At 43.2% G+C, this 23389-nt stretch overlaps 1 protein-coding gene and 1 long non-coding RNA gene across 2 annotated transcripts; one reads left to right on the plus strand and one right to left on the minus strand.

Annotated features, from left to right (window-relative positions):
- The first annotated feature begins 2252 nt into the window (after positions 1-2252).
- LOC134467181 (uncharacterized) lies at positions 2253-13773 on the plus strand. Its single transcript, XR_010038467.1, has 3 exons — positions 2253-2396; positions 2784-2862; positions 13611-13773. It is a non-coding gene; the product is annotated as an uncharacterized LOC134467181 (long non-coding RNA).
- Positions 13774-19996: 6223 nt separating this feature from the next.
- On the minus strand, positions 19997-21192 carry LOC134467182 (uncharacterized). Its single transcript, XM_063221092.1, has 2 exons — positions 20827-21192; positions 19997-20586 (listed from the first exon to the last, which is right to left on the minus strand). Exons 1-2 carry the CDS (start codon positions 21190-21192, stop codon positions 20161-20163), a joined length of 792 nt encoding a protein of 263 aa, XP_063077162.1. The 3' UTR covers positions 19997-20160.
- Positions 21193-23389: the final 2197 nt, after the last annotated feature.

Below are 23389 nucleotides of genomic sequence, written 5' to 3' on the forward strand. Positions count from 1 at the left end.
TGATGAGGTGATGATGACCAGCAAAGTCAGCTGATGGTGAAGAGATTCCAGAGCTCTTGAACTGTGTTGATGAGGCTTAAGCCGGGCATACACTGTGCGATATTTTCACTCGTGGGTCTTGAGTTTCTGCTCACACTGCACGATGGAATTTCACTGTTTAAAAGTTCACGACTCACGTCCTCACACTAGGCTACACGAGCCGACAGTCGGATGCGAGCGAAATGCTTCCACCGTACAACGCGACAGGCATGTTTCCCCGGTCTGCAGAGGAGGGAACATGCGCACCTGAGGTGGAGATGAGGTCGCGCTCAACAGCGAATCCCCCGGCCCTATTCATTTGTGCATGTGAAGTGTCAAATCGGGTCATAGCACTGCTTTAACTGTGCGATTTACGCACGAGCCACGACCAGAATTTCAAACCGTTTTGATTTTCTTGCGACCCTGCGATTACACGATCGTGAGGCGAAATCGCTTGTCGTTACCCCATGTACACTGCACGATGCGAGACTCACGATTGACCTGCGATTGAGCAAGAAATCGGCCCGACTCTCAAAAAGTCGTGCGAGTGCCAAATCAGGGCAAAATCGGGGCAAAAGTCGCACAGTGTAAGCCCAGCTTTAGGCCAGGTTGCTGGTGCATGTTGAGTGGGCTGTTCGTGTGAAGCAGAAAAGTTGTTATAGACTCAAATGATACAGACACATTTGCATTGCTTCTCCACTACAGCCCATATTTCCAAGAACTTGGTATGCAGGAGATTTACCAGCAGTATGGCACTGGTTAGATAAGGAGAATCTAACCCCTCAATCAATTAGTCTCTCATCTTGGAGCGTCACTGACAAAAACTGTGATCAAAGAACATATCCTGTAAGGAGATGATTGCATGAGTAGGGGGGTTGCATGAGGTTGGGACTAAACATGCAGCCATGGTTTCTGATCCAGTCCAGTACTTGGTTAACTTTGGAGAGGCCAAAATATTGACCGAGTAAGATGCAACATTGGCTGAGAAGTACTTGGTGCGTGTCTGGGCTGGGGCCAGATCAACCACAACAGCTGTAATATTTGATGATCACAGAGAAGAATCAATGCTCTTCCTCCCATCAGTAGTGCTATAAGAGGGCACATTTAGAGAGGGGCATTTCTAGTTCATAGAGTCTGCAACATACTTGCAAGAACCAAGGACCCCAAAATAAGGCATGAGCCTAAGCAACATGGGTGGCAGGAGCACACACCTGGCATACTCCTGCCATTAAAATGCCTGAAACCATTATCATAAGATATGATATCATAATGATAACGTGATTTTTTGAGTTAAAATAAATAAATCACTACAATGTTACAATGTTCCACCTTAGTAAATGTATTGTGTTTTTGGCTTAATTTAAGCCTAGGTCTTTATCATCACATTTATTCATTAATTATTTATGCTATGATGGTCCATCAAGTGTTAAGAAATATTAAATGTTAGAAATGTTAGATTTACATTAAGTGGCAGTTCCTTATTCTTAATAATGACTTAATGGGCAAGCACATGGCTGAGTTCTTCAGAATAGGGAAAAGACCTTGACATTGACATTGACCTTGACCTTTTAAGGACTATACTGACACAAATAATCATAGTAATATCAGCAAATAACTCCTCATGCCATAATTGATCATTTGTCTCTCATTTTTACAATGGAAGTCTATTAACGCTCTTCAGAATAGCAAATTTGACCTTGGCAATGACCTTTTAAGGTCAAAATCACACGTCATCCCCCAGTAATTGTCAGAATTGAATTCCTCTCCAAAAATTGGTCAGAATTTATGTATGACATGTGTATAAACAGTTTAAAAGTAAAAAGACAGATATTTGTCATAGGCAATTGCGGCAATATTTGGCGGCCATATTGTGAAAAATCTGGCACTATGGTGGACGAGCACCTCCGTGATTTTTAATGTCTAGGAACCCACTAACTCAAATCCAGTGAGAAATGCCCTCAACTCAAAATTGCGAACGGGTCTACAGGGCTGGTCCAGGACTACTAGGTGTAGGCGGATCGCTGCCCTTACAAACAAAATGAAAAAAAGAAAACAAAGAAAGGCTGCACGCTGCCCTGATTTTTTTTTTTTTAAGACTTCCACTCTGATTTGAGAAAAAAAACTTCTGTAACACTATGAATGATACGTGTCATGTGATAAATGAATTCTATCTCAGAATTGAAGTATTACTCAGATATTAAATGTTTTCATGTGAAATACGATGTTGGGCGGTTTTTTGCTGAAGTGGGCGGGTTTTGGAACGTGAGTGGGCGGAAATCGCTCAACCTAATCTGGCAACAATGGTGGCAGACTCTGAAGGAAGTCTGCACCATCTTGGCACCCTTTGAGGAGGTCACAAAGGAGATGAGTGCTGAGAGGTATGTTGTCTTTGTATAACATTCACATGAAGAGAGTACAAGTGAAGGGTTTATCTGGTTAATCTACGATTTGAGACTTATGCATTTTATTATTGAAAAAAGACTTCAGAAGTCTTATCTATGTGTGAATTCTTGCCATTCAGATATTTGGAGAACACTTTTTCAACCTAGCCTATATAAAATGTATTTTACAATGCAATGCCCAATAACAAATGTCCATTTCCCGATATCCTACAAAATGTGATACACCATTTTGCAAATAAACCCTTCAAGTATTGTTAAGTGTATTCTGTAAAGCAGGAGTACAGACCTATAGAGAACTATCTATATCTGACATGAATTAAACACATTATATAGATCACTGTTCACTGTTTTTCCCTACTTTAGGTTTGTAACAGCTTCAAAGCCCATCTTGATACAGCGAGGCCACGGGGTAAGGTGAGCCACCCCCTTTTTCTCGAAAAAGGTGAATACATTTTAACATGTCACCACATTCTAAGGTGGTGGAAATCCTTTTCTAACACCTGTGAAAAAGTGAAGCATGTACCAAATTTGGCAAGAGAGATATTTGTGAAAATGTGTTTTTTTGCTCTTCAAGTGAATTCCATGTATATTCAAAACATGGATGATTTAGAGAAAACAAAAATAGAACAATTTCTGGTCTCATCATGTCTGAAATGTTACGTAATAAGCTACTATATGAGTGATATTTTAAGTCTTTTTGCACTTTTATGATAATTTTATGAGCATTTATTTACATAATTTTGGCATGGGGTAAGGTGAGCCTTTTGAGATGGGGTAAGATGAGCCGCTTATCCTAATGGGATTTATAATGGTTGAAAAACATGTTATGATATTTCAGCATAATCAGATAATTTCTTTCATATCATACCCAGGTGAGTTGAGATTAATGACTTTATGCATGTTTCAGCCAATTCAAACAATAATATTAACTTTTTTTTCTACATTGCACTCTGCATTGTTCGCCATTGTATTCAAACAAAGCTGTAAGGGCCCACAATATGTATTTTTTTGGCATAGTTCTGTTGCTTTAGTTGTTTTATTTCATAGATTCATTAGTTACATTTGTTATAATAAATAAAATTTGTTAGGTGAGATTTTTGCCTGGGCTCAATTTACCCCAAGCAGTGGCTCACCTTACCCCATGCATGGGGTAAGATGAGCCACCTGAAAAAATATTTTTAAAAGGCAATATCATTTTAACCATGACAGTTTATCAATTAGTTTTTGCTCTAATAGTATCAGGACACTTTGAAATTTGGTATGATGTGAAAATTTTAACCAAATACGCCTTCATCGCTTAGCTGTGACGAAAAATGTAAAAAGTGGCTCATCTTACCCCAGTCTCCCCTACCTGTAAAGATTTGTAGCTTAGCTGCAAAGAAGCCCCCCCTCAGCTACACTCGTCAATGCCCAGGCAGTTGAGCTTTCCGAACGATTTGGGACCCTGGAGAGGAATCATGTCCTGGCCGATGCCACCTTTCTCGACCCATGATTCAAGAGGCATGGGTTTGTAACGGATGCATACGCCGCACAAACCATGTCCAGAATAGCGAGCAGTGTTGCCAGATCTCGCGAGAGAAACAAGCGACTCGTACAATGAAAACAAGCCCAAAACAAGCAACTCATACTCTGCAAACAAGCCCAAAACAAGCGACCACAAAGGGAAGAAAAGTAATCGGAAACTCTTACATATGCGTCTTCTACTTTTGCATTAATTTATTATTTAAGTTGCTGGCTTATTTATTAATATCATACATATGTGTATAATAATAATAACAATAACAACAATAATAATAATTATTATTATTATGATGATATTATAAGTATTATCATAATGATTATTATAATTATCACTATAAGTAAACAGTAGCTTAACTAGTAACTAATGTAGGCTATATTCTCAGTGGAGGTTTTGATGAGACTATACCCAGTGATGGTATGTGTTATATAATAAGCATAATAGGCTATGTGGTCATAACAATTTTTTTAATTATTATTTTGCACAATGAAATAAACAAAGGAATTCAGAAATTTCACATGCAACAATCCCTGAGTTGTAAAGCTCCCAAGACAGAGCTAATAGATGTTAAATTAGCAAACAATTAGGCTTATGGCAAGATACAGTAAGTATGTAAAGATTTTGTTTAGACCATCGATATTAATCACATCACAAATAAACAAGGCCAAGGCTTAAAAAAGCGAAATATTTTGTCTATAACCACATCTATAACCATATCACAGAACCATTCACTAAACATTCAAATCAATTAAGACATTACTAGGCAAATGAACAGGCAGTGGAAGAATAAACATGCCGAAAATGAGATGTGAATGAATGGTGTTCTTTGAGTTTACTTCACGTGTATGAGAGAGAAAGAGAGGTGTGTGTGTGTGTGTGTGTGTGTGTGTGTGTGTGTGTGTGTGTGGGGGGGGGGGTCATATTGCGTGACAGTGGAACCCATATCATGAGTGCAAGGGGCTGCTTGACATGTTTCATTTTGGTGTGTGTGTGGGTGTGTGAGTGAGAGAGAGAGAGAGAGAGAGAGAGAGAGAGAGAAATTGTGATGCTGGTTTCTTTTCCCCGTTGTTTTCATGAAGGCCTAGGGAGTGTGTGTGCGCGCGCGAGAGAGAGAGAGAAAGCGAGTGGGAGAGAGGGAAATGCCATTCAGAAGCACCCATTGGCATCGCCAGAACCACCGGCAGCGGTCTGCTTTTCTTCTTCGATGTGCATGCGGCTATTGAACCGCAACAGCATGTCTCTCGTTGGCTCAAAGTCTCTGCAGCATTTTCCCTGCCAGCGCAGGCCATACCTCACATGCAGGATGCTGCTCAGCGTTTCCTGCCCCATTCTGTTGCGGAGTTTACTTTTTACCAAGGCCATCTGCGGAAAAACCCGCAACACATCTGCGTTGCTCAATGGCATGGCGAGCAGAGACAACGCAAACTGCGCGAGATCTCTGAAAGCCTGCTCTCCGCTGCTGTCGCGATAGTTGAACACTTCAACCCAGAAGGCCTCTGCGTGGCAGTCGTCCGTGGTCGTCCATGGATGAAACGCCACCGCCTTGTACTGTGTCTCAAGCGCAGCCAGGTCACCCTGGTAAAGCGGCAACACAGAGATGGACTTCAGGGGAACTTTGCTTTGCAACAAAATGGATCTTGGGCTGAAGGCGGTCATGGACTTCCAGAGATGGACGTTGGCAGGGAGCCTGTTCTGGACCTGCCTGCAGGCCTCCACTACGAAATCTCTGCATCTGGCTTTGAATGACATTTCCGTTGCGCTGTCCATCCGAGCCTCCTCCAGTGCCATCATGACAGTGATGCCGTAATTGACAGCACCCGCTGGCAGCAGTGTATCAGGGGTGATGCTCACTGACAGATCTGATCGCTGTCAGATGGTGGGATACGCTCCGGTCTCACCACTCGCGCAAGCAGAGAGCGGAAGAATTCCAACAGGCACTCCAGCATTTTAAACGGATTGCCACTGTCCTGCTGGAACAATTTGTTGATGCGGTGGAACTCCTGCAGAAAGGGCATGAGGAACTGAATGTACAGCTTGTTGATGGGGTCGCTGTACATCTGGAAAAGAATTTCCGCATCGTAACACCGCTGGGAATCTTTGCTCAGCTGAAAATGGAGCTTCAGCTCATCCCATTGACTTAGGATATGGGCACAGCAGTCGTGGATGGAAAGCCATCGCGTGCTCGACATCTGCACCAGCATCAGTGGCTTTTCGCCTTGATTAATTAAGTTCATAGACTTTGGCGTACTCCCTGCGGCGGACAGCGCTGTGTGAGAACCAGTTGAAGAAGTGTGACACCAGGTACTCAAGATTCCGTGGCAGTGTCTCCACGGCCCTGCTCACGCACAGCTGGATCGAGTGGCAGACGCACTTCAACAGCTGGATTTGGGGGTTGGCTTTCTGGAGGTGCGTAAACACTGAGTTATTCCTCCCCACCATGACACTGCAGCCGTCCATGCCAACACCTATGCACCTCTTCACATCCAACCCCACTCCTCCCAAGAAAGACACCAAGGTGGATGCGATGGCCTCAGCTGTCTCCCCACTGAGACTGACCAGTCCCAGGAAGGAGGACACGACTTTGGTGAGTTTGCGGCTGAAGTAGCGGACCACAACACACAACTGCTTAATAGCCGTGACATCTGTGCTCTCATCAATGACTAGAGAGTACTGCGTCTCCCCGATGTCGGCAAGTAAGTCACGGAACATGCAGAGGGCAATGACATGGTTGATGATGGCGGTGCATTTAGTACGATGCAACTTAATGCTGGGATCGAAGGTGGATTGCACTAACTCTCCCAGGTGGTCCACGCTTGTGATGGCTGTGTGGCAGGCGATGTAGCTGGCTAGTTTAATCTCTTTAATTTGCTGACTCTCGTTTTTCTTTTCTACTGTCACCCCGAAGTTGGTGAGCCTCATGGACGACAGCGGCTTTGCATTTTTCTGGTGCTTATTAGTCGCCGCATGCTGTACAAGGTCGGCATGGTGTGCACGAATTTCCGACTTACAGTAACGGCATAAAGCCTTGGAGTCGTCCACGGGGTGCGCCTGAATCCAGTCTTTCAGCCCACTCTCCCTCTCCCAGTCCTTGTTGTATTTTTTGCCATATTTGGCCCACTTTGACATCTTGCTAATCTATAAAGCTAATCAATCATAATGTATGTCTTCCTGTTTATTGAAAGGGGGTGTGGTGTGTGCTTACAGTAGATACAGTATGATCATTACGTAGCTGTGTTTCAGTGTTTGCGCTGATGTGATTCGTTTAAATTTCCCGGGTACAGTAGCCTATCAGATTACTCTGTACAGTAGGCTTGTACAGTAGGCTACGTCATTACGTAGCTGAGTTCAGGGTTTGCGCTGCTGTGATTTGTTCAAGTTTCCCGGGGGTGTGTGCAGTAGGCTACAGTATGTACAGTATGTTGTACTGTACGATGATTCATTACGTAGCTGTGTTCAGTGTTTGCGTGACAGTGATTTGTTTACATTTACCGCGGCTTTAAAAACAGCACTGACAGCAAGCCCAAAACAAGCCACAGGTCAGGCAGGAGAAGCCCAAAAAAACGCAACCCGCGACTTCCCATATTTTCCAGCGACTTTCCAAAAAAAGAAGCCCAAAGTCGCTTATAATAAGCGGAATTGGCAACACTGATAGCGAGGGCAACCCAGGTCGCAACCCCCCTACCACCACCCTCAGAGGGGGTTGCAAATGTAGACACTGATAGGCCAGAAGAGTCTGTGCCTGTGTTTTGGGCAGATTTTGAAGAGAGGATGACAACAATCATACCGGATGTTCAGTGCCCCATAGCAGCAGCCTTAAGCCAGGCATACACTGTGTGATATTTTCAGTCATGGATATTAAGCTCCTGCTCACACTGTATGAGGACATTTTGCGATTTAAAAGTTCATATCTCATGACTCTTGTCCTCACATTAAACGAGCCGACTGGATGTGAGCAGAATGGTCCGACTGTGCGACACGATGCGTGTTTCCCGGGGTTCTAGAGGAGGGAACATGCGCACCTGAGGTGGGGATGAGGACGCGATCAAGAGCGAATCGCACAGCTCTATTAACTTGTGCATGTGTAGTGTAGGGTGACCAGATTTTTGTAGTCTGAAACCGGGACACTTTGTGCGTGACTGAAGGACAATATTTGGCGGGCGGGTCTGGGGGTCCTCCCCCAGGAAAATTTGTATTTTTTAGATGCAATTTCCTGCATTCTGAGGGAGGGATGACATCGCAACTGACTCCTTCGGACTTTTTATACAAGCGCTGGCTGCCATTAACTGTGGCAGGTAAAAATGTAATCTTTTCCATATATTTAGGCTACCCCTATAGACATGGCGCAATGTAGTGGGTGGCCAAAACCGGGACATATTTTTGTCCCGAGAGTTTTTGTTCGGGACCTGGGGCACACAACTCCAAACCGGGACGTCTGGTCACCCTAGTGTAGTGTCAAATCGGGTCGTAGCACTGCTTTAACTGCGATTTGCTCACAAGGCACGACCAGGATTTCAAACAGTTTTGATTTTCTTGCGACCCTGCGATTTCACGATCGTGAGGCGAAATCGCTTCTCTACCCTATGTACACTGCACGATGCGAGACTCACGATTGACCTGCGAATGAGCAAGAAATCGGCCCGATCCCCAAAAAGTCGTGCGAGTGCCAAATCGGGGCAAAAGTTGCACAGTGTAAGCCCAGCTTTACTGGAGGTAAAAAGGGTATGTGTCAGAGCTCCTACTGCCACGTACATCTGACCCGCTGGAGTGGTGGAAGGCCAGGGAACAGGTGTACTAAAACCTTTGCAACTATCCACTGTCTGCTCTGTGTTGCCAATTTAGCGACTTTTCAGGCTCAATCTGGCCGAATCTAGCGACTATTTTGCTTGTCTTGTGAGAGGCACATCAGTCTCCCTCCCCACGCTACCACACAATGCATTTTCAGTGGCGGGTAGAGACAGACGTGACACATGATGCACTACGGTGTGGCAGCTTTTGTGACGCACACAGGAATTCTCATGCACAGGAACATCTGCTTGTATGAGGCTACGGCAAGCAATATGGGACAAAGATATGGCAGGAACCGAATGTCAACATAAACCGAGATTACACAATTTTCGATATGGTCACCAAATGTTTTGGGACTGTCATTTATGTTATGACTACACTTTGGATTTAGATCAGAGTCTTGTTGCTACACAGGTATATTTGATTTACCTAAACTGTACTCTGTACAACTGTACGCGGTCTACCCTACAAGCAGATACAGGGGCATGAGAATCCGGTGCATATCACAAAAGCTACCACAACGGCCAGGGTTGCCAGATGAGGCTGATGATATCCAGCCCAAAAAGTGTTCAAAACCCGCCTAGAAGCACTAAATCCCGCCAAATTCTATTGATTTCTATGGCAAAAAGTGGGCGGGTTTTCCTGATAAATGGCATTTTTACCCACACACAGCCATCCTAAGCTGCCCAATCTGGCAACTCTGACAACGGCTCCTTGGGATCTGCATATGACAAATTTAAATGAGCACTAGCAGGCTGGCTGCACCGACCGCAGTGAATCTCGGGCACATGGCGACAAAAAACTCATCTAGCGTCTTTAGCGACTTTTTGGTGCATCTGGCGACTTTTTAAAACGTGCATTTTCATTGACTAAAGCCGGGCATACACTGTGCGATATTTTCACTCGTGGGTCTTAAGCTTCTTCTCACACGGCACGATGGAATTTCACTGTTTAAAAGTTCACAACTCACGACCTCACACCACACGAGCCGACAGTCGGATACGAGCGAAATGCTTCCACCGTACGACGCGACAGGCATGTTTCCCCGGTCTGCAGAGGAGGGAACATGCGCACCTGAGGTGGAGATGAGGTCACGCTCAACAGCGAATCGCACGGCCCTATTCATTTGTGCATGTGAAGTGTCAAATCGGGTCGTAGCACTGCTTTAACTGTGCGATTTACGCAGGAGCCACGACCAGAATTTCAAACCGTTTTGATTTTCTTGCGACCCTGCGATTGCACGATCGTGAGGCGAAATCGCTTGTCGTTACCCCATGTACATTGCACGATGCGAGGCTCACGGTTGACCTGCGATTGAGCAAGAAATCGGCCCGACTCTCAAAAAGTCGTGCGAGTGCCAAATCGGGGCAAAAGTCGCACAGTGTAAGCCCAGCTTTATTCTGACTCTGAGCCGCCATCAGAAGCGTTTCCCACGGTTATGCAGGGCTGCAGATTAGCTCTGATCTCCAAAAAGTAGCTAGCACCGCCCATTTTTGTACTGTGGACGAAGGCATGTGGGCACGTGTTCTGTAGATCAGCGCGCCGTGCGTGACATTAGCTGCGATCGAGTTGTCATCAACGCATACATGCGCATTTAGACAGCAATGCACCCTGGATGAAAATGCTGCATAACGGTTAGATTTCCTGTCAAACTTCGAAATTTCGTCGACGTTGCGTTGACGAGGTGACATGTCACATGGTGTAAAACTATCGCGGGATGAATGCGGCTGCAGTCAGATCTTGCAACCTCTGCAGTTGCTTATCCCCTTCAACGCTCGTCGGCAGACTGCCTCCGAGGTCACGCGCCCATGAACTGGTTGGTCAACAACTCACTCACGTGTGTATATGGGTCTTGTCTCACACCTCTACACACGTTTGCGCAGGTCCCCACTTCAGCTCCTCCTCACTGCCTGTCCCCCCACTCCTCACACGTGGTGTGTTAGTAGAGCAAATCGGTACGAGCTCATCGTCTCGTTCATATTTGTGGCCGACTGTAAATGCGCTGTATTTAATGACACCCACATCGTGACAAGTTCTCCCTGACGTGCCTTTCGCAACGTCGACGCTCGAATCAAAGTTGTATGCGCCTATTGTGACGTCATACGTAACGTCATGACGTCATCTAGCGACTTTTCAGCAAGCCCATAGCGACTTCGGCTGATTTTCTTTTGGCAACACTGTCTGCTCTTCATGGTGCAACTTCAGTGCCCTCTGAGAAAATGTACTCTCTAAAGCCGGGCATACACTGTGCGATATTTTCAGTCGTGGGTATTAAGCTTCGCGATTTAGAAGTTCATATGTCACGACTCAAATCCTCACAATGTACGAGCCGACGGTCGGATGCGAGCAGAATGGTCCGACTGTGCGACACGACACGCGTGTTGTTTCCCTGGGCTGCAGAGGAGGGAACATGCACACCTGAGATGGATGAGGACGCGATCAAGAGCATGTGTAGTGTCAAATTGGGCCGTAGCACTGCTTGAACTGTGCGATGTAGTCACAAGGCACGATCAGGATTTCAAACAGTTTTGATTTTCTTGCGACCCTGTGATTGCACGATCGTGAGGCGAAATCGCTTGTCGTTACCCCATGTACACTGCATCATGCGAGACTCACGATTGAGCAAGAAATCTGCCCGACTCCCTAAAAGTCGTTCGAGTACCAAATCGGGGCTAAAGTCGCCCAGCTTAACACATTGAATACCGGCAGTGCTCACGGAATTATGACCTAGAATACCAGCATTCTAAGCCCTTTTCTGACGTTTTTTTGTAGACTCACAGCGTATTATGTGATAGGGCCACTGAAACATGTTATGGCTAGTTTGAAAGTGAAGACTCTACCCTCTTAGTAGGTTTAGTAATAGGCTTAGTAATAGTTTGCCGGGCATTCACAGTATCTCCAAACTTTACCCCACAAACATTACATGTCATGACACCAAACTTCTACAATAGTTCAAATATGGTCTCTACTCACAAAACGAAGCATTTAGAAGTTTCGGAATAGTCCAGTTTATTATTACCCACACAGGTCGAATGTATTCTGTCTTTCTAAACCTGCGCTGTCGTTACTGCCGTAAAAATCCTCAACAAAGTTTCAGACGAGAGTAGGACTGGGTACCGAAATTCAATTCTTTGATGGAACCGAATTAAAAGCTAAGGTTCTACTTGGAATCGAAACGTGCCTTGTCTGTCGGTTCCACGTTTCGGTTCCTGAAGTCTGACTGTCAGAGCCATCAAATGTGTGTTTAAGCACGCGGCCATTTCAGCCAATCACAAGTGTCACAAACTGACCACGCTCCTCCTCTCCCCTTTTCGCACCTCAACGATTGATAAGACAGCTGATATTCAAACAGCTGATTGTACTATTGAGAAACAAAAACATGTCGTCGAAAGCGTGGCTATATTTCAGGAAAGTAGATAAGGAAGGAGCGCGCTGCAATATCTGTGATAAACTAATAGGCTATCATGCAAGAATGGCAATAGCCAATAGGCCTACATCCAACCTGTTCAAACACCTGCTCTTGCATTCGAATTGCGTGCGGAGTTGCAGCATCTTTACAACGGCACCGTCAACCTCAACCATGACCTCGACTCTTCAGGAAGATGTCTCTGACTCCTTGGAAACATGTTTTTCCATGAAAAGAGCTAACTTAGAAAGAACTGGTCTTGTGTTGGGGACGCACAAATGTAGCCTATTTAGACCGTCGGTTTAATTCGAGGGAACAAAGAACACAGCGACAAAAAAGATTTCCTCTCTATCCGGCTGGATAATAACGCCATTGTTTACTTGAAGTAGCGGCCGCTTAAGGTTAAATAACTGTGGATTGAAAGAACATAAAAACGTTCCGTAAATAACTGTAAAAAGCTAAGAATCTCAGCTTTCGAACAAGCCCTAACACATGTCTGTAGGTCTAGGTTAAGGAGATCACTGGCTGTTAGGAAAAAAATGACGAGATAAAAAACATGGTTGGAAAGCGCTATTTTTTCACTTGCAACAGCGGCCGCTTACAGTTCAATAACTTTTGAATGAAAGAACATAAAAACGTTCCGTAAAAAACTGTAAAAAGCTAAGAATCTCAGCTTTTGAACAAGCCCTAACACATGTCTGTATGTCTAGGTTAAGGAGATCGCTGGCTGTTAGGGAAAAAAATGACGAGATAAAAAAAATGGTTGGAAAGCGCTATTTTTTCACTTGCAACAGCGGCCGCTTACAGTTCAATAACTTTTGAATGAAAGAACATAAAAACGTTCCGTAAAAAACTGTAAAAAGCTAAGAATCTCAGCTTTCGAACAAGCCCTAACACATGTCTGTATGTCTAGGTTAAGGAGATCGCTGGCTGTTAGGAAAAAAAAATGACGAGATAAAAAAAATGGTTGGAAAGCGCTATTTTTTCACTTGCAAAAGCGGCCGCTTACAGTTCAATAACTTTTGAATGAAAGAACATAAAAACGTGCCGTAAAAAACTGTAAAAAGCTAAGATTCGCAGCTTTCGAACAAGCCCTAACACATGTCTGTAGGTCTGTTAAGGAGATCGCTGGCTGTTAGGAAAAAAATGACGAGATTAAAAAAATGGTTGGAAAGCGCTATTTTTTCACTTGCAACAGCGGCCGCTTACAGTTCAATAACTTTTGAATGAAAGAACATAAAACCCAAGCAGCAAAACACGTTTTCTGAACCAATTGACACGTTTTTTAACGGTGTCAGTTAGGTGTTGAATAAAACCAACGTGTCATACACGAGTCCCTTGAACCCAACGGACATTACAGTGAAATCCTCGCGACCAGAAAACAAAGCATGTTTTTAGAGTGGGCTCATGCAGCTGCGGCCCATTATGATATTTGTCATGAGCATCACTTGTTGAATAAGTTCTTCTTTTCATGTTTCAGGTGAAGCCAACGCAAGCGTCCTCTTCAACATTGACAACAGAAAGCCCAGACACAGACTGCACTCCAGCCCAAGTCCAAGTGGCGGCTTGTTTTTAAAAAAAAATAAACACATGCATTACACATATGCTTTTCTTCTTTTGCATAACTAGGCTAACTAAGGGTATAATAATAACAGTAGTAATAATGGCAATGGCCTCATAAATGCTATAGGATAAAGCATAGGCCAAATTTTAAGCCCCTATATAAAGCAAGCCCATATGGCGCTGCGGCAGGTTTTATTTTTGGTGTCAAAAATAGGTGTTGAACACGTAATAAAACCCAAATGTACACCTTATTTGTACGTCCGTGGACGTGTTTTTCCGAACGTGTTGTTTGACACCATTTTGAAACGTTTAGAGAACGTGTTGGACACCAAAAAATAACCCTTTCAGAACGTGCTGAGCACGTAATCGGGAACCTACAAATTAACCATATCTGAACGCAATTCTGAACGTGTCACTCACCAAAAATAAACGTTAAAAAAACGTGTTGGGCACGTTAATTTGCTGCTTGGGAAGGCATACCTGCCGACCATTACGCATTTTGCGTAGCAACTACGGACTTTAACATCAAACTACGATGTTTGAAAGTTTGAAAATACGGCAAAAAATAAAAAAATAAAAAAATGTAAAAAAAAACGTTTTTTTTTAAAGAGCTGAAATACATCTCGCTGTGCATAGAACATTGCACAGACTCGACCTGGCCTCAATTGCATTGGACATCAACCAGTGGACGAGGGTAACTTTGACCAATCAAATTAATTTTAACGACCCACACGCAACCCCAGCAGCCCAGCTAAAGTAAAGTTGACTCGACTCGCGTTTGATCTGTCAGCCGAGGTCTTGCGGTAACGCAGCGCCTGTTCCTGATTCTACCTTTTCGCAGTAGATACACAAAATTGCACCGAACCATAATGAAACGCTCTATACTCAATGGAGATGCCAAATCGCTCTGTAGCCTACTGTATTGCTTGGTGGAAACGTAGCTTATGAAACCGTTCATAACCGTGGAGCAGTATTTCAACTAACTGCTCCGGATCGGATTTAGAACGCGCTTCAGCTTGCTGTGTTGGTGACATGATATGATTCGCAATCGCTTGGTGGTTGCCTGTTGAGAAGTCAAGACTTATCGTGTGTGTGTGTGCTTTGCAGTCCGTAATATTCATGTCGTCAGACGAGGGTGATGATACAGATACAGAGAGAGCTCGAAGCAAAAAGAAGCGGGCATATGCGCCTCAAAAGTTTTTGACGATGTACCAACAACAGTGGCCATGCCTCCAAAGTGCCTAATCATGCGTTTTGCACCGTGTGCAACTACGATTTTGATATCAGTCACCAAGGAGCTACAGGTATTCATATTTAACATAGATAAAGTTCTTTCTATCCACAGCATTTTCTCTTCTAGCCACTGTTTCTTCTTAAAACTCAAAACATCAAAGTAAGCTTAGGCCTATTAAGTGTTTTCATTATAGGACTACAGAAGTTTTTGTGTCACATTCATGAAATCACTAAAATGCCTTGGTATTCTATTATGCTATTTGTTGGCTCTACATCGTCTTTTTTATATAATTTCTAGTCAAATATTAAATGCTTAAATCTTATTTCAATCAGTGAATGCTTACATTTCATAGTCATTACAGCACATCATGTCTTTGCATTTTAATGGTATTATGAATGTGACGCACATCTTTCATGGGATGTTTCCTTGTGTACTATTAACTTTAAAGGTGCACTGTGTAAAGTGGTATCCAGAGTAATTATTGCAACTCTGCTGTTCATTGAAACCGTGCAGCCTATTGCCAAATTTGATTTAATCATGAATATTTACTTAGCAAGAAACCAATATTTACTATTATGTCCAAAGTAAAGTAGGCCCTGCCGTGGACTAACAGTAGGGCACTTATCATGCGGCCGACCCGGTTTTTATTCCTGACCAGGGTCATTTGCCGACCCGGCACAGTAAAGTACAGGAAGTTTTGCACCTAAAAAAAAGTTTAATTCAGGAAAAACAGAAAATAGAAACAGCGGATATGGAGAAGACCCCCTGTCATTTATTTATGAATAGGAAGCATGAATAAACTACTAAAAGTCATATACAATGCACCTTTACATTTATTTTTTGATATCGTATTTAGAGTGGCAGTTTGAAGTGTAGTGAGGGGCAAGTGTGTGTCTGTTACAGACTGTCGTCGGCATGTGGAGGGAAAGAAACATTCAAAAAAAGCAGCAGCCACAGATTCAGTGCCAAGAATGCAGTCATTCTTCTTGCCATCACAAGACCTCAGAACTATACGTGCAGAAACACTATATACAACATACTTAGCAGAGCACAATCTACCATTAGCTGTGGCAGATCATACCGGCCCACTCTTCAGGAAAATGTTCCCTGACAGTGAGATAGCAAAGCAATACGGCTGTGGCAGAACCAAAACAACATCCATAATGATGACATTAGCCAATCATGATGAAGAGTATCTGACAGAAATGATGAAAAGATCTGTATTCAGCCTGGCCACAGATGGAAGCACAGATATGGATGACATCAAAATGTACCCCATTGTTGTGAAGATTTTTGATGCCAGTGTAGGGAGGGTCAGTGTCATGCTACTTAAAGTGTGCGAGTTAAGAGAATCCACTGGAAGGGCCATTTTTGATCTCCTGGATGGAGAGTTGAGAAAGCGGGGCATACCATGGTCAAACTGCATTAGCTTTGCAGCTGACAATGCAGCAGTGATGCAAGGATTGGGGAAAGGTGTTGCAGCTTTCCTAAAGGCCCAGCACCCACACATCCATTTGATTGGTTGTGCCTGTCATTTAATCCACCTAGCCGCAGAAAAAGCATCCAGAGTGCTCAGTGTAAACGTGGAAGACTTCCTCATCACGATTTACTATTACCTTGACAAAAGTAGCAAGAGGAAGTCCAACCTGCGTGATGTGCAGGTCATGTGCAACACAGAAGTGAGAAAAATCCTCAAGATGGTGTCCACCAGATGGCTTTCTCTGGGGCAGTGTGTGAACCGCCTGCTACAACAATGGGAGTCTCTCACCATTTTCTTTGAAAATGAGTTAAAGGTGGAAAAGAAACCGAAGACCAGCATGCCAAAGCCTGCCAAAAAATGTACACCCTGCAAAAGAGTACCAGCAGCACCAAAGCTCTCTTCTAGCCTTCCCAAGGTGTCAAAACCTGAAGTCACACCCTCTACCTCTCATCAGGTTGATCAGCAGTTAAAGCTCCCCTCTGCTAGCCTTCCCAAGGTGCCCAAACCCAAATCCTCTCTTGGTTCTGTGCAGTTGTCCAAAGCCACACCCTCTACCACTTGTCCAAATTCAGTGCAGTCAAGGCTCTCCTCTTCTAGCTCATCTAAGATTCCTACACTCTCCCCTACTCCTGCCAAGAAGTCCAAACCCGAGGTTAAAGCTTCTCCACAGTTTGACCTCTCATCTTTCCTTTTCAAGCAACAGGAAATTGGAAAGAGAGTTGCAAAGGAAAAAGAAAAAGCTGTAAAGGCCCAAAAAGAGAGGGGGGATCTGACAAAGCCTGAAAAGGTGCATCGTTTCCTCACTGACCCCATTGCAAAAGTCTATGCTCTGTTTTTACAGAGGTCCATACCAATTTTTGACATCGGAAACCAGATGCTTCAAAAAGAGGAGCCATGTATTCACATTCTTCTCCCAACCCTAGAGCTGCAATTGTGCAAGATTCTCCTCTCTTTTTGCAAACTTGAGGCCGTGAACACCTTGATGAATGCAATATCCGCTGGTGTTAAACCAAAGATCACGAGAGACATGGAGCTCCCAGATGAGGAAATCGCAATTGGCCATGACACGATTGCCTTCATTCAAAGCCAGGGAGACCTTGACCTGAGGGCCTTTTACAGAGATGCCAGGAGGTTCTTCTTGACAGCTGCTGAGTACATGGTGTCCAAATTTCCATTTGAGGATGAGCTCCTCAAGCATGCTACAGTGGCAGACATAACAAAGAGGCAGGAGGTCAAATTCACCTCTTTGAAATTTTTCGTCAGCCAATATCCAGCACTCTTGCCAAAGAACACCTCCCTGGATGAGTTGGAAGATGAGTTCCGGCTGTATCAGTCTTTCTCCTTTGCGGATGCTATCCTGGAACAGCGAAGTGATGAGGCCTAGAGAGAGGTTGGCGAGCTGAAGAGGGGGTGCCAGCCGATCTTCAAAAACCTGGCTGCAGTGATGCTGGGAATACTTGTGTTCCACAGCAACGCAGATTGTGAGAGAATTTTTAGCCTGGTAGGAAAAAACAAGACAGAATATAGGGCAAGCATGGGCACTGATGTTGTTAGTGCTGTAGTCACCAGGAAGGTGAGCATGGCCGCTAAGGGGACTGTTTACCATATGGAGGATATGTGGCGAAGATAGCAAGGAGTTGTGCAACAACTTCAAAGAGTGACACACCCACCTCCTCCTCCACTTGAAGTGTCATGGAGAATGATAGCCATGGAAAATTGTAAATATCTTGGACTCATTCTGTTTAGAATTTTTCATTGAATTTCTGTTCGATATATGTCCAAGGGACATGGCAGTTTTTAGTTATTTGATTTTGTTTGATATCTGTCTTTGAGACAGCAGTTTTCCATGATTTGTGATTTTTAATATGTACAAAAGTGGGGAGGAAAAACAATTTTGTTCTATTATTTTGTATTATATTGCTAGACTTCAAGATATTAAAATGACTATGCCATTTGACAGTCTTTGTCTTTATTGGTTTTGGAATATAAACTTGTGAGGGTTCTTGAAAACTTTGGATAGCACACATGATAATTTGAGGGTAGACATAATGAAACGTAACAGAGGTGTTATGACTAGGGACAGACAATAACTAACATAATGTAAACAACCATATATATTGATAGTACCGGTATGAATGATTCATTGTGTCATCTCATGAAAAAAAACTAACTTTAAAATGCGGTGTGAACATAACAGTTATGTAATCTGAAAACATGTGCCTGTAGTTCAAAACAGTTGCAGTTGTTGCTGTTCTTGGAAAGTCATTCCTTCTCTGTCAGGTAGCACCAGTTTATAACAGCTGAAGACATAGCCTCTGTGTCCATTTGGGACAATACACTTCAGAGGAGGAGAATTGCACCATCATCTCTCTCAACATAGCAACCCACCTTGAGATCACATTCATCTAATGAAGGTACAACTGGTTATCACTATCAGAACAATCTGTTACAAACTTTTGATCAAAATTAACTCAATAAAATGTCCAAATATAATATTCAATATCATTTTCAAATAAATCATCACTTATAATTGTGGATACTGGGCACAGAGCAGCATTCACAGCAATTTTGACTGCTTAGATGGGCCCGCCGGTGGCCTCATTGCTTTGCCAAGGTGCTGCGCTGCATCAATCACATTTTCTCACTTGGAAGTATTGGTTGCGTCGTTATATTGCCGCGCCGCGATAAGTTGCCGCGCCGCGATAAGTTGCCGCGCCGCGATAAGTTTCTACTCAAAAAAAATATGAAAGGTTGGCAGGTATGAAAAGGGTGTTTCTCCAACTAGGGTACATATTGACCTGTGCATTTTCAGGAATTTTAGAAACATGTTTGGATGAAACTATTGGTATACTTTGTATTCACAATCTGTCTACATACCTGCTAAGATGTTGGCAGTGATAAATTCATAGAATTAATATTATATTTTAGGCATTTTTTTCAGGCCAGGCAAAGAAATGGTCATTTCCATCACCAACCAAAAATGTTATTTTATTGTATTTTTTCCCTAAACAGATTTCATATACAAGCACACTGGCATCTATTCAAATCTTACATTTATATATATTTCAAAAATGGCAGTTAAAAGATTTTATTATATTTACTCAATGTGGCGCACATTATTAGGTTACTGAAACATATACTTTAGCATTATATATATTTTAAATTGAATATAATTAAATCCATACACCTTTACCCCACCATCAGGCATACAGCTATCTGCATAACAATAATTATTGAATAAAATGTACTTCTAAAATGTATTTTTATGTTAAAATATGTGTGGTTGTGGAAATGACATATGGTAGTGGAATAGACGGGGCAGTTGTGGAAATGACATTACTGCATTTATTGTTATTTTTCTCACAGAACAACAATTTTTACTTTGTGGAAAAATGTATGTATGAACATAATGATATTACATACCATTTTTTTTTTTAGCAATTTAGATAGGCTTGTAGTCTACACAGTATTTCATACATAAGACACTTTAATCAGATAGGCCCTACAGACAATAAAGCACAGGCTTTGAAAATATAACACTACTCTATCAGGTAAAATATATATATAATACATCCATGAGGCCATTTTATTTTCATTTTTACACTATATGAGCCAAAATATGCAATTTGTGTGCAAGCAAGCAACAGGCAAAACTACAAAAGGCCAAGCTACACCATGCAATTGCTTTGAACTGATCTGAATCTCTCAGCTGAAATGGTAACGAACAGAAGAACAAAAACAATGTTAAAATGTTTACATTTCATTAAAAATCTCCTTCCAAATGGAAGGTTCCAGCATCATGTGCCTCTTTGTTACAGGCACTGGCTCTGGAACCATCCTAATTAGGTCCTCTGGCCGATACCAGATGACATCATCGCGCATTGGCCAGAAAAACCTGTTAATGCCAATACGGCTCATGGTCTTAACCAGCAAACAGCTGTCAGAGCCCACGTCTATTACAATCCCAGGATACGGATCCCCATCATACTTGACGATGCACCATCTCCCAACCAGGCCCGTGTGCACATTTGGGATGGGCTGGCTGCCAGATGTACTTGGGCCTGATGAAGGCAAAGACATCTGTACTTTTTTTAGACCGTAACACTGGCACGTGTTTGGCTCCTGGCAGAAACAGCTTAGAACTCGCCAAGCTATCTCTCCTGGTTCTGTGGATACAATCTGAAAGAAAAAGAACAATCAAAACTTGGATGCTGTCATGGGAATATCACAAGTGTTACAGTTATAGTTACAGTTAGCAAGCTGACACTTTTATGCAAAAGTGAATTATTACAGGGAATTTATTTCTCCTTGCAGCCTTGGTGAGTGTGTGTGTGTGTGTGTGTGTGTGTGTGTGTGTGTGTGTGTGTGTGTGTGTGTGTGTGTCTCTGTGTGTGTCTGTGTGTGTTTGCGCACACATACCTGGTGTATAGCCATTGTCCCTTTGATGGTCTCAAGGCGATCAGGCAGGACACCATCCATCTCCTGGACTTCTTCCTCACTGACGTACATCAGTTTGATGGACGAGGGCTGGTTCATCAACTGCTCATAGACCATTTTGGCATTGGGCAGGTCAATTCCCTTTGCGACGATGGCATCCGCCTGTCGTTTGACTGCAGCACCGACTCCATCTGCTGGGCCTTTTCCATGTCCTGCTTCCAGGAAATTCCATGTGACCCTACTGAATCCCATCTCATAAGGGATCTGGCTTAAAAAGAAAAAGTTCTTTTTTGATCTATATTGGGTCGTAGGGCCATCGCTGATAACATGTAAAGTGGTCGCCTCCATGTGCTTTTCTTTTAGGTATGCAAGTACCTTTTTCAGATGTGCCCAAAATGGCAGCCGGGTCGTGGCGCATGCATGCACTCAATGTACACAGAGACACCACACCATCCGCGGTGTGTGCAACAGCGGTGTGGAGGGTCGTCTGCTTATGAGAATCTCCATAGAATGTGGACTGTACCTCTTCTCCATATTTGCACACATAGTTCTCTGCGAAATCTATATGAAGGACAATGTTCTGTCCATTCCGCTTATCCTTGAGAGCAGTAAGGGAGGCATGTTGATGGCAAATGTTGTGGACATGCCCCCCCCATCTTCGCCTTCAGGGTGGTGCTGAAGTCCTCCAATAGTGTTTTCAGGGTCCCATGGACCTTCTCCTTGGTTGTCAAATGAACTTTTATTGTCTCCTTTGTTCCGTCTTGTTTTTTTTTTCTCCCTCTCCTCCACAACACTTTTCCACTGAAACCAAACTGTTCCCTCTGCTGAATCATAGGCAGATGTTGCAAGCTGCCTTTCTTTGCATTTTTCACATTCTCTGTACATGCACTCTTTTGTTGGACTTGCACATGTTATTGATAGAATTAGATCAGTAAGCTTTGAAGTTTGAATTACCTTGTGGTAGAATAGTCGATTGGCCATGAATTGCATGTTGGAATGTAGCTTGCACATGCACGTCTCGCGATCTTTAATGCTTGGTTTCACAATCCAAAAGGGCCGCTGTCTACAAAACTCTGCATAGGATATTTTCACATTAGGGTAAGCCTGCCTGAACTTTGCATGCAAGGCACTCAACGAGTCAATGAGGAAGCGCTTTTGTTTTTTTTCCCTCTTCCTTGTAATTGTCTCCTTTTTTCCCGTGGTTGCCCTGCTGTTGCTGTCTCTCTCCAAAAATTCTTCAATCATCTTTCTCACGTCTTGGCCGATTTTGTTTTGTTGTTTTTTTCGTGTATACTCCAATTTGTTTGTCCTCATCACATTTGCCCGCTGAAGCTTTGAGGAAAAGCCAAATTCCTTCTTCAACATGGAAGCTACACGGTACTTTTTAACAATTCTCCCAGCCACAATTTTTGAAATAATTTGGCGACCCTTGCGACTGCCTTTGTCATATTTTGCCTTTATTTCTGAAATAATGCTGTTGTGAAATAACAGCGTTCTTCTTAATTGTTTTGGACCTTGCTTCAGCTGTTGTTTAGTTTTTGATTTTGGGGTTTCCACTTTGGGCGTTCCATTTTGTTCCATTTTATTTTGGAGACGATGACATCTTTTCTTGAATTTTTCTACTCGTCTAAGGGCTTTCTCCAATTTTGCTTTTGCTTCATTAAGATCATTGTCTGGTCCTCCTCTTCCTCTTTTTCTTCTGTGTCTCTGGCTGACAGGGTCGCTCGGGTGCTGTTGTTGCTGCTGGTGACGCTGTTGGTGTTGATGATGCTGTTTCAAGGACCTCTTTCAGCCTGTCTCTTCTATTTCTTTGTGTGATTCGCCATTGTCTTCTTAGTTTTCTTTGCTCTCTTTTAGGTAATTCCTGTACTTGCTTCACTATCCCTTTCTCTTTTTTCCTTTGGTATCTTTCTCTGTCTTTTCTCAAGAACTCTGCGTATTTAACAGGGTCGGATTTTATTCTATCCCTGTACGATTGGGACTTTTCCTTTGCCGTTTGTGGGGCCATCTAAAAGAAAGAGAGACCAATTATGAATTGTTTTTTATGTGACAAACGGTCCAACTTAAATGGTCAGGGATAATGGTAAGGGATTTCATGTAGCCATGACGCATACACCCGACTCTCAATCACACGCACACCACCACCATACACATAAAATATCTTATTACATATAGTAATACCATCCCCCTCCACCACCACCACCCTCACTATCACCCTATTGCACTTTAATTAACCTCTTCCTATTCCTGTTTTTAGTATAATTGCACTTCAACATCCCATACCCCCCACATACATTACACATAGTTTACTATCGTACAACACAACCCATACCCTGACACTTCTGCATTTCACGCACTCAACTTATGGCATTTACTGCACTTTAACAGCCCCTCCCCCCCACACCGACACCCCCCAATTCTCTACAATTTGGTACTACTGCACTTCAACATCCCATAACCCCATCCACATGTCATTTCCAGAACCAACCTGTCTTTTCCACTACCATGGAGGCAGTAGTGGAAATGACGGTTGTGGAAATGACAT

Source organism: Engraulis encrasicolus, chromosome 17 (genome assembly GCF_034702125.1).
Source record: "Engraulis encrasicolus isolate BLACKSEA-1 chromosome 17, IST_EnEncr_1.0, whole genome shotgun sequence".
NCBI classification, from domain to species: Eukaryota; Metazoa; Chordata; class Actinopteri; order Clupeiformes; family Engraulidae; genus Engraulis; species Engraulis encrasicolus.

Excerpts from the sequence above, each read along its gene's own strand:
- LOC134467182 (XM_063221092.1), bottom strand. The coding sequence starts at position 21,192 with ATGGAGGCGACCACTTTACATGTTATCAGCGATGGCCCTACGACCCAA. Across the intron at positions 20,587-20,826 it reads GGACAATGGCTATACACCAG|ATTGTATCCACAGAACCAGG; the intron begins GTATGTGTGCGC and ends TTTTTCTTTCAG.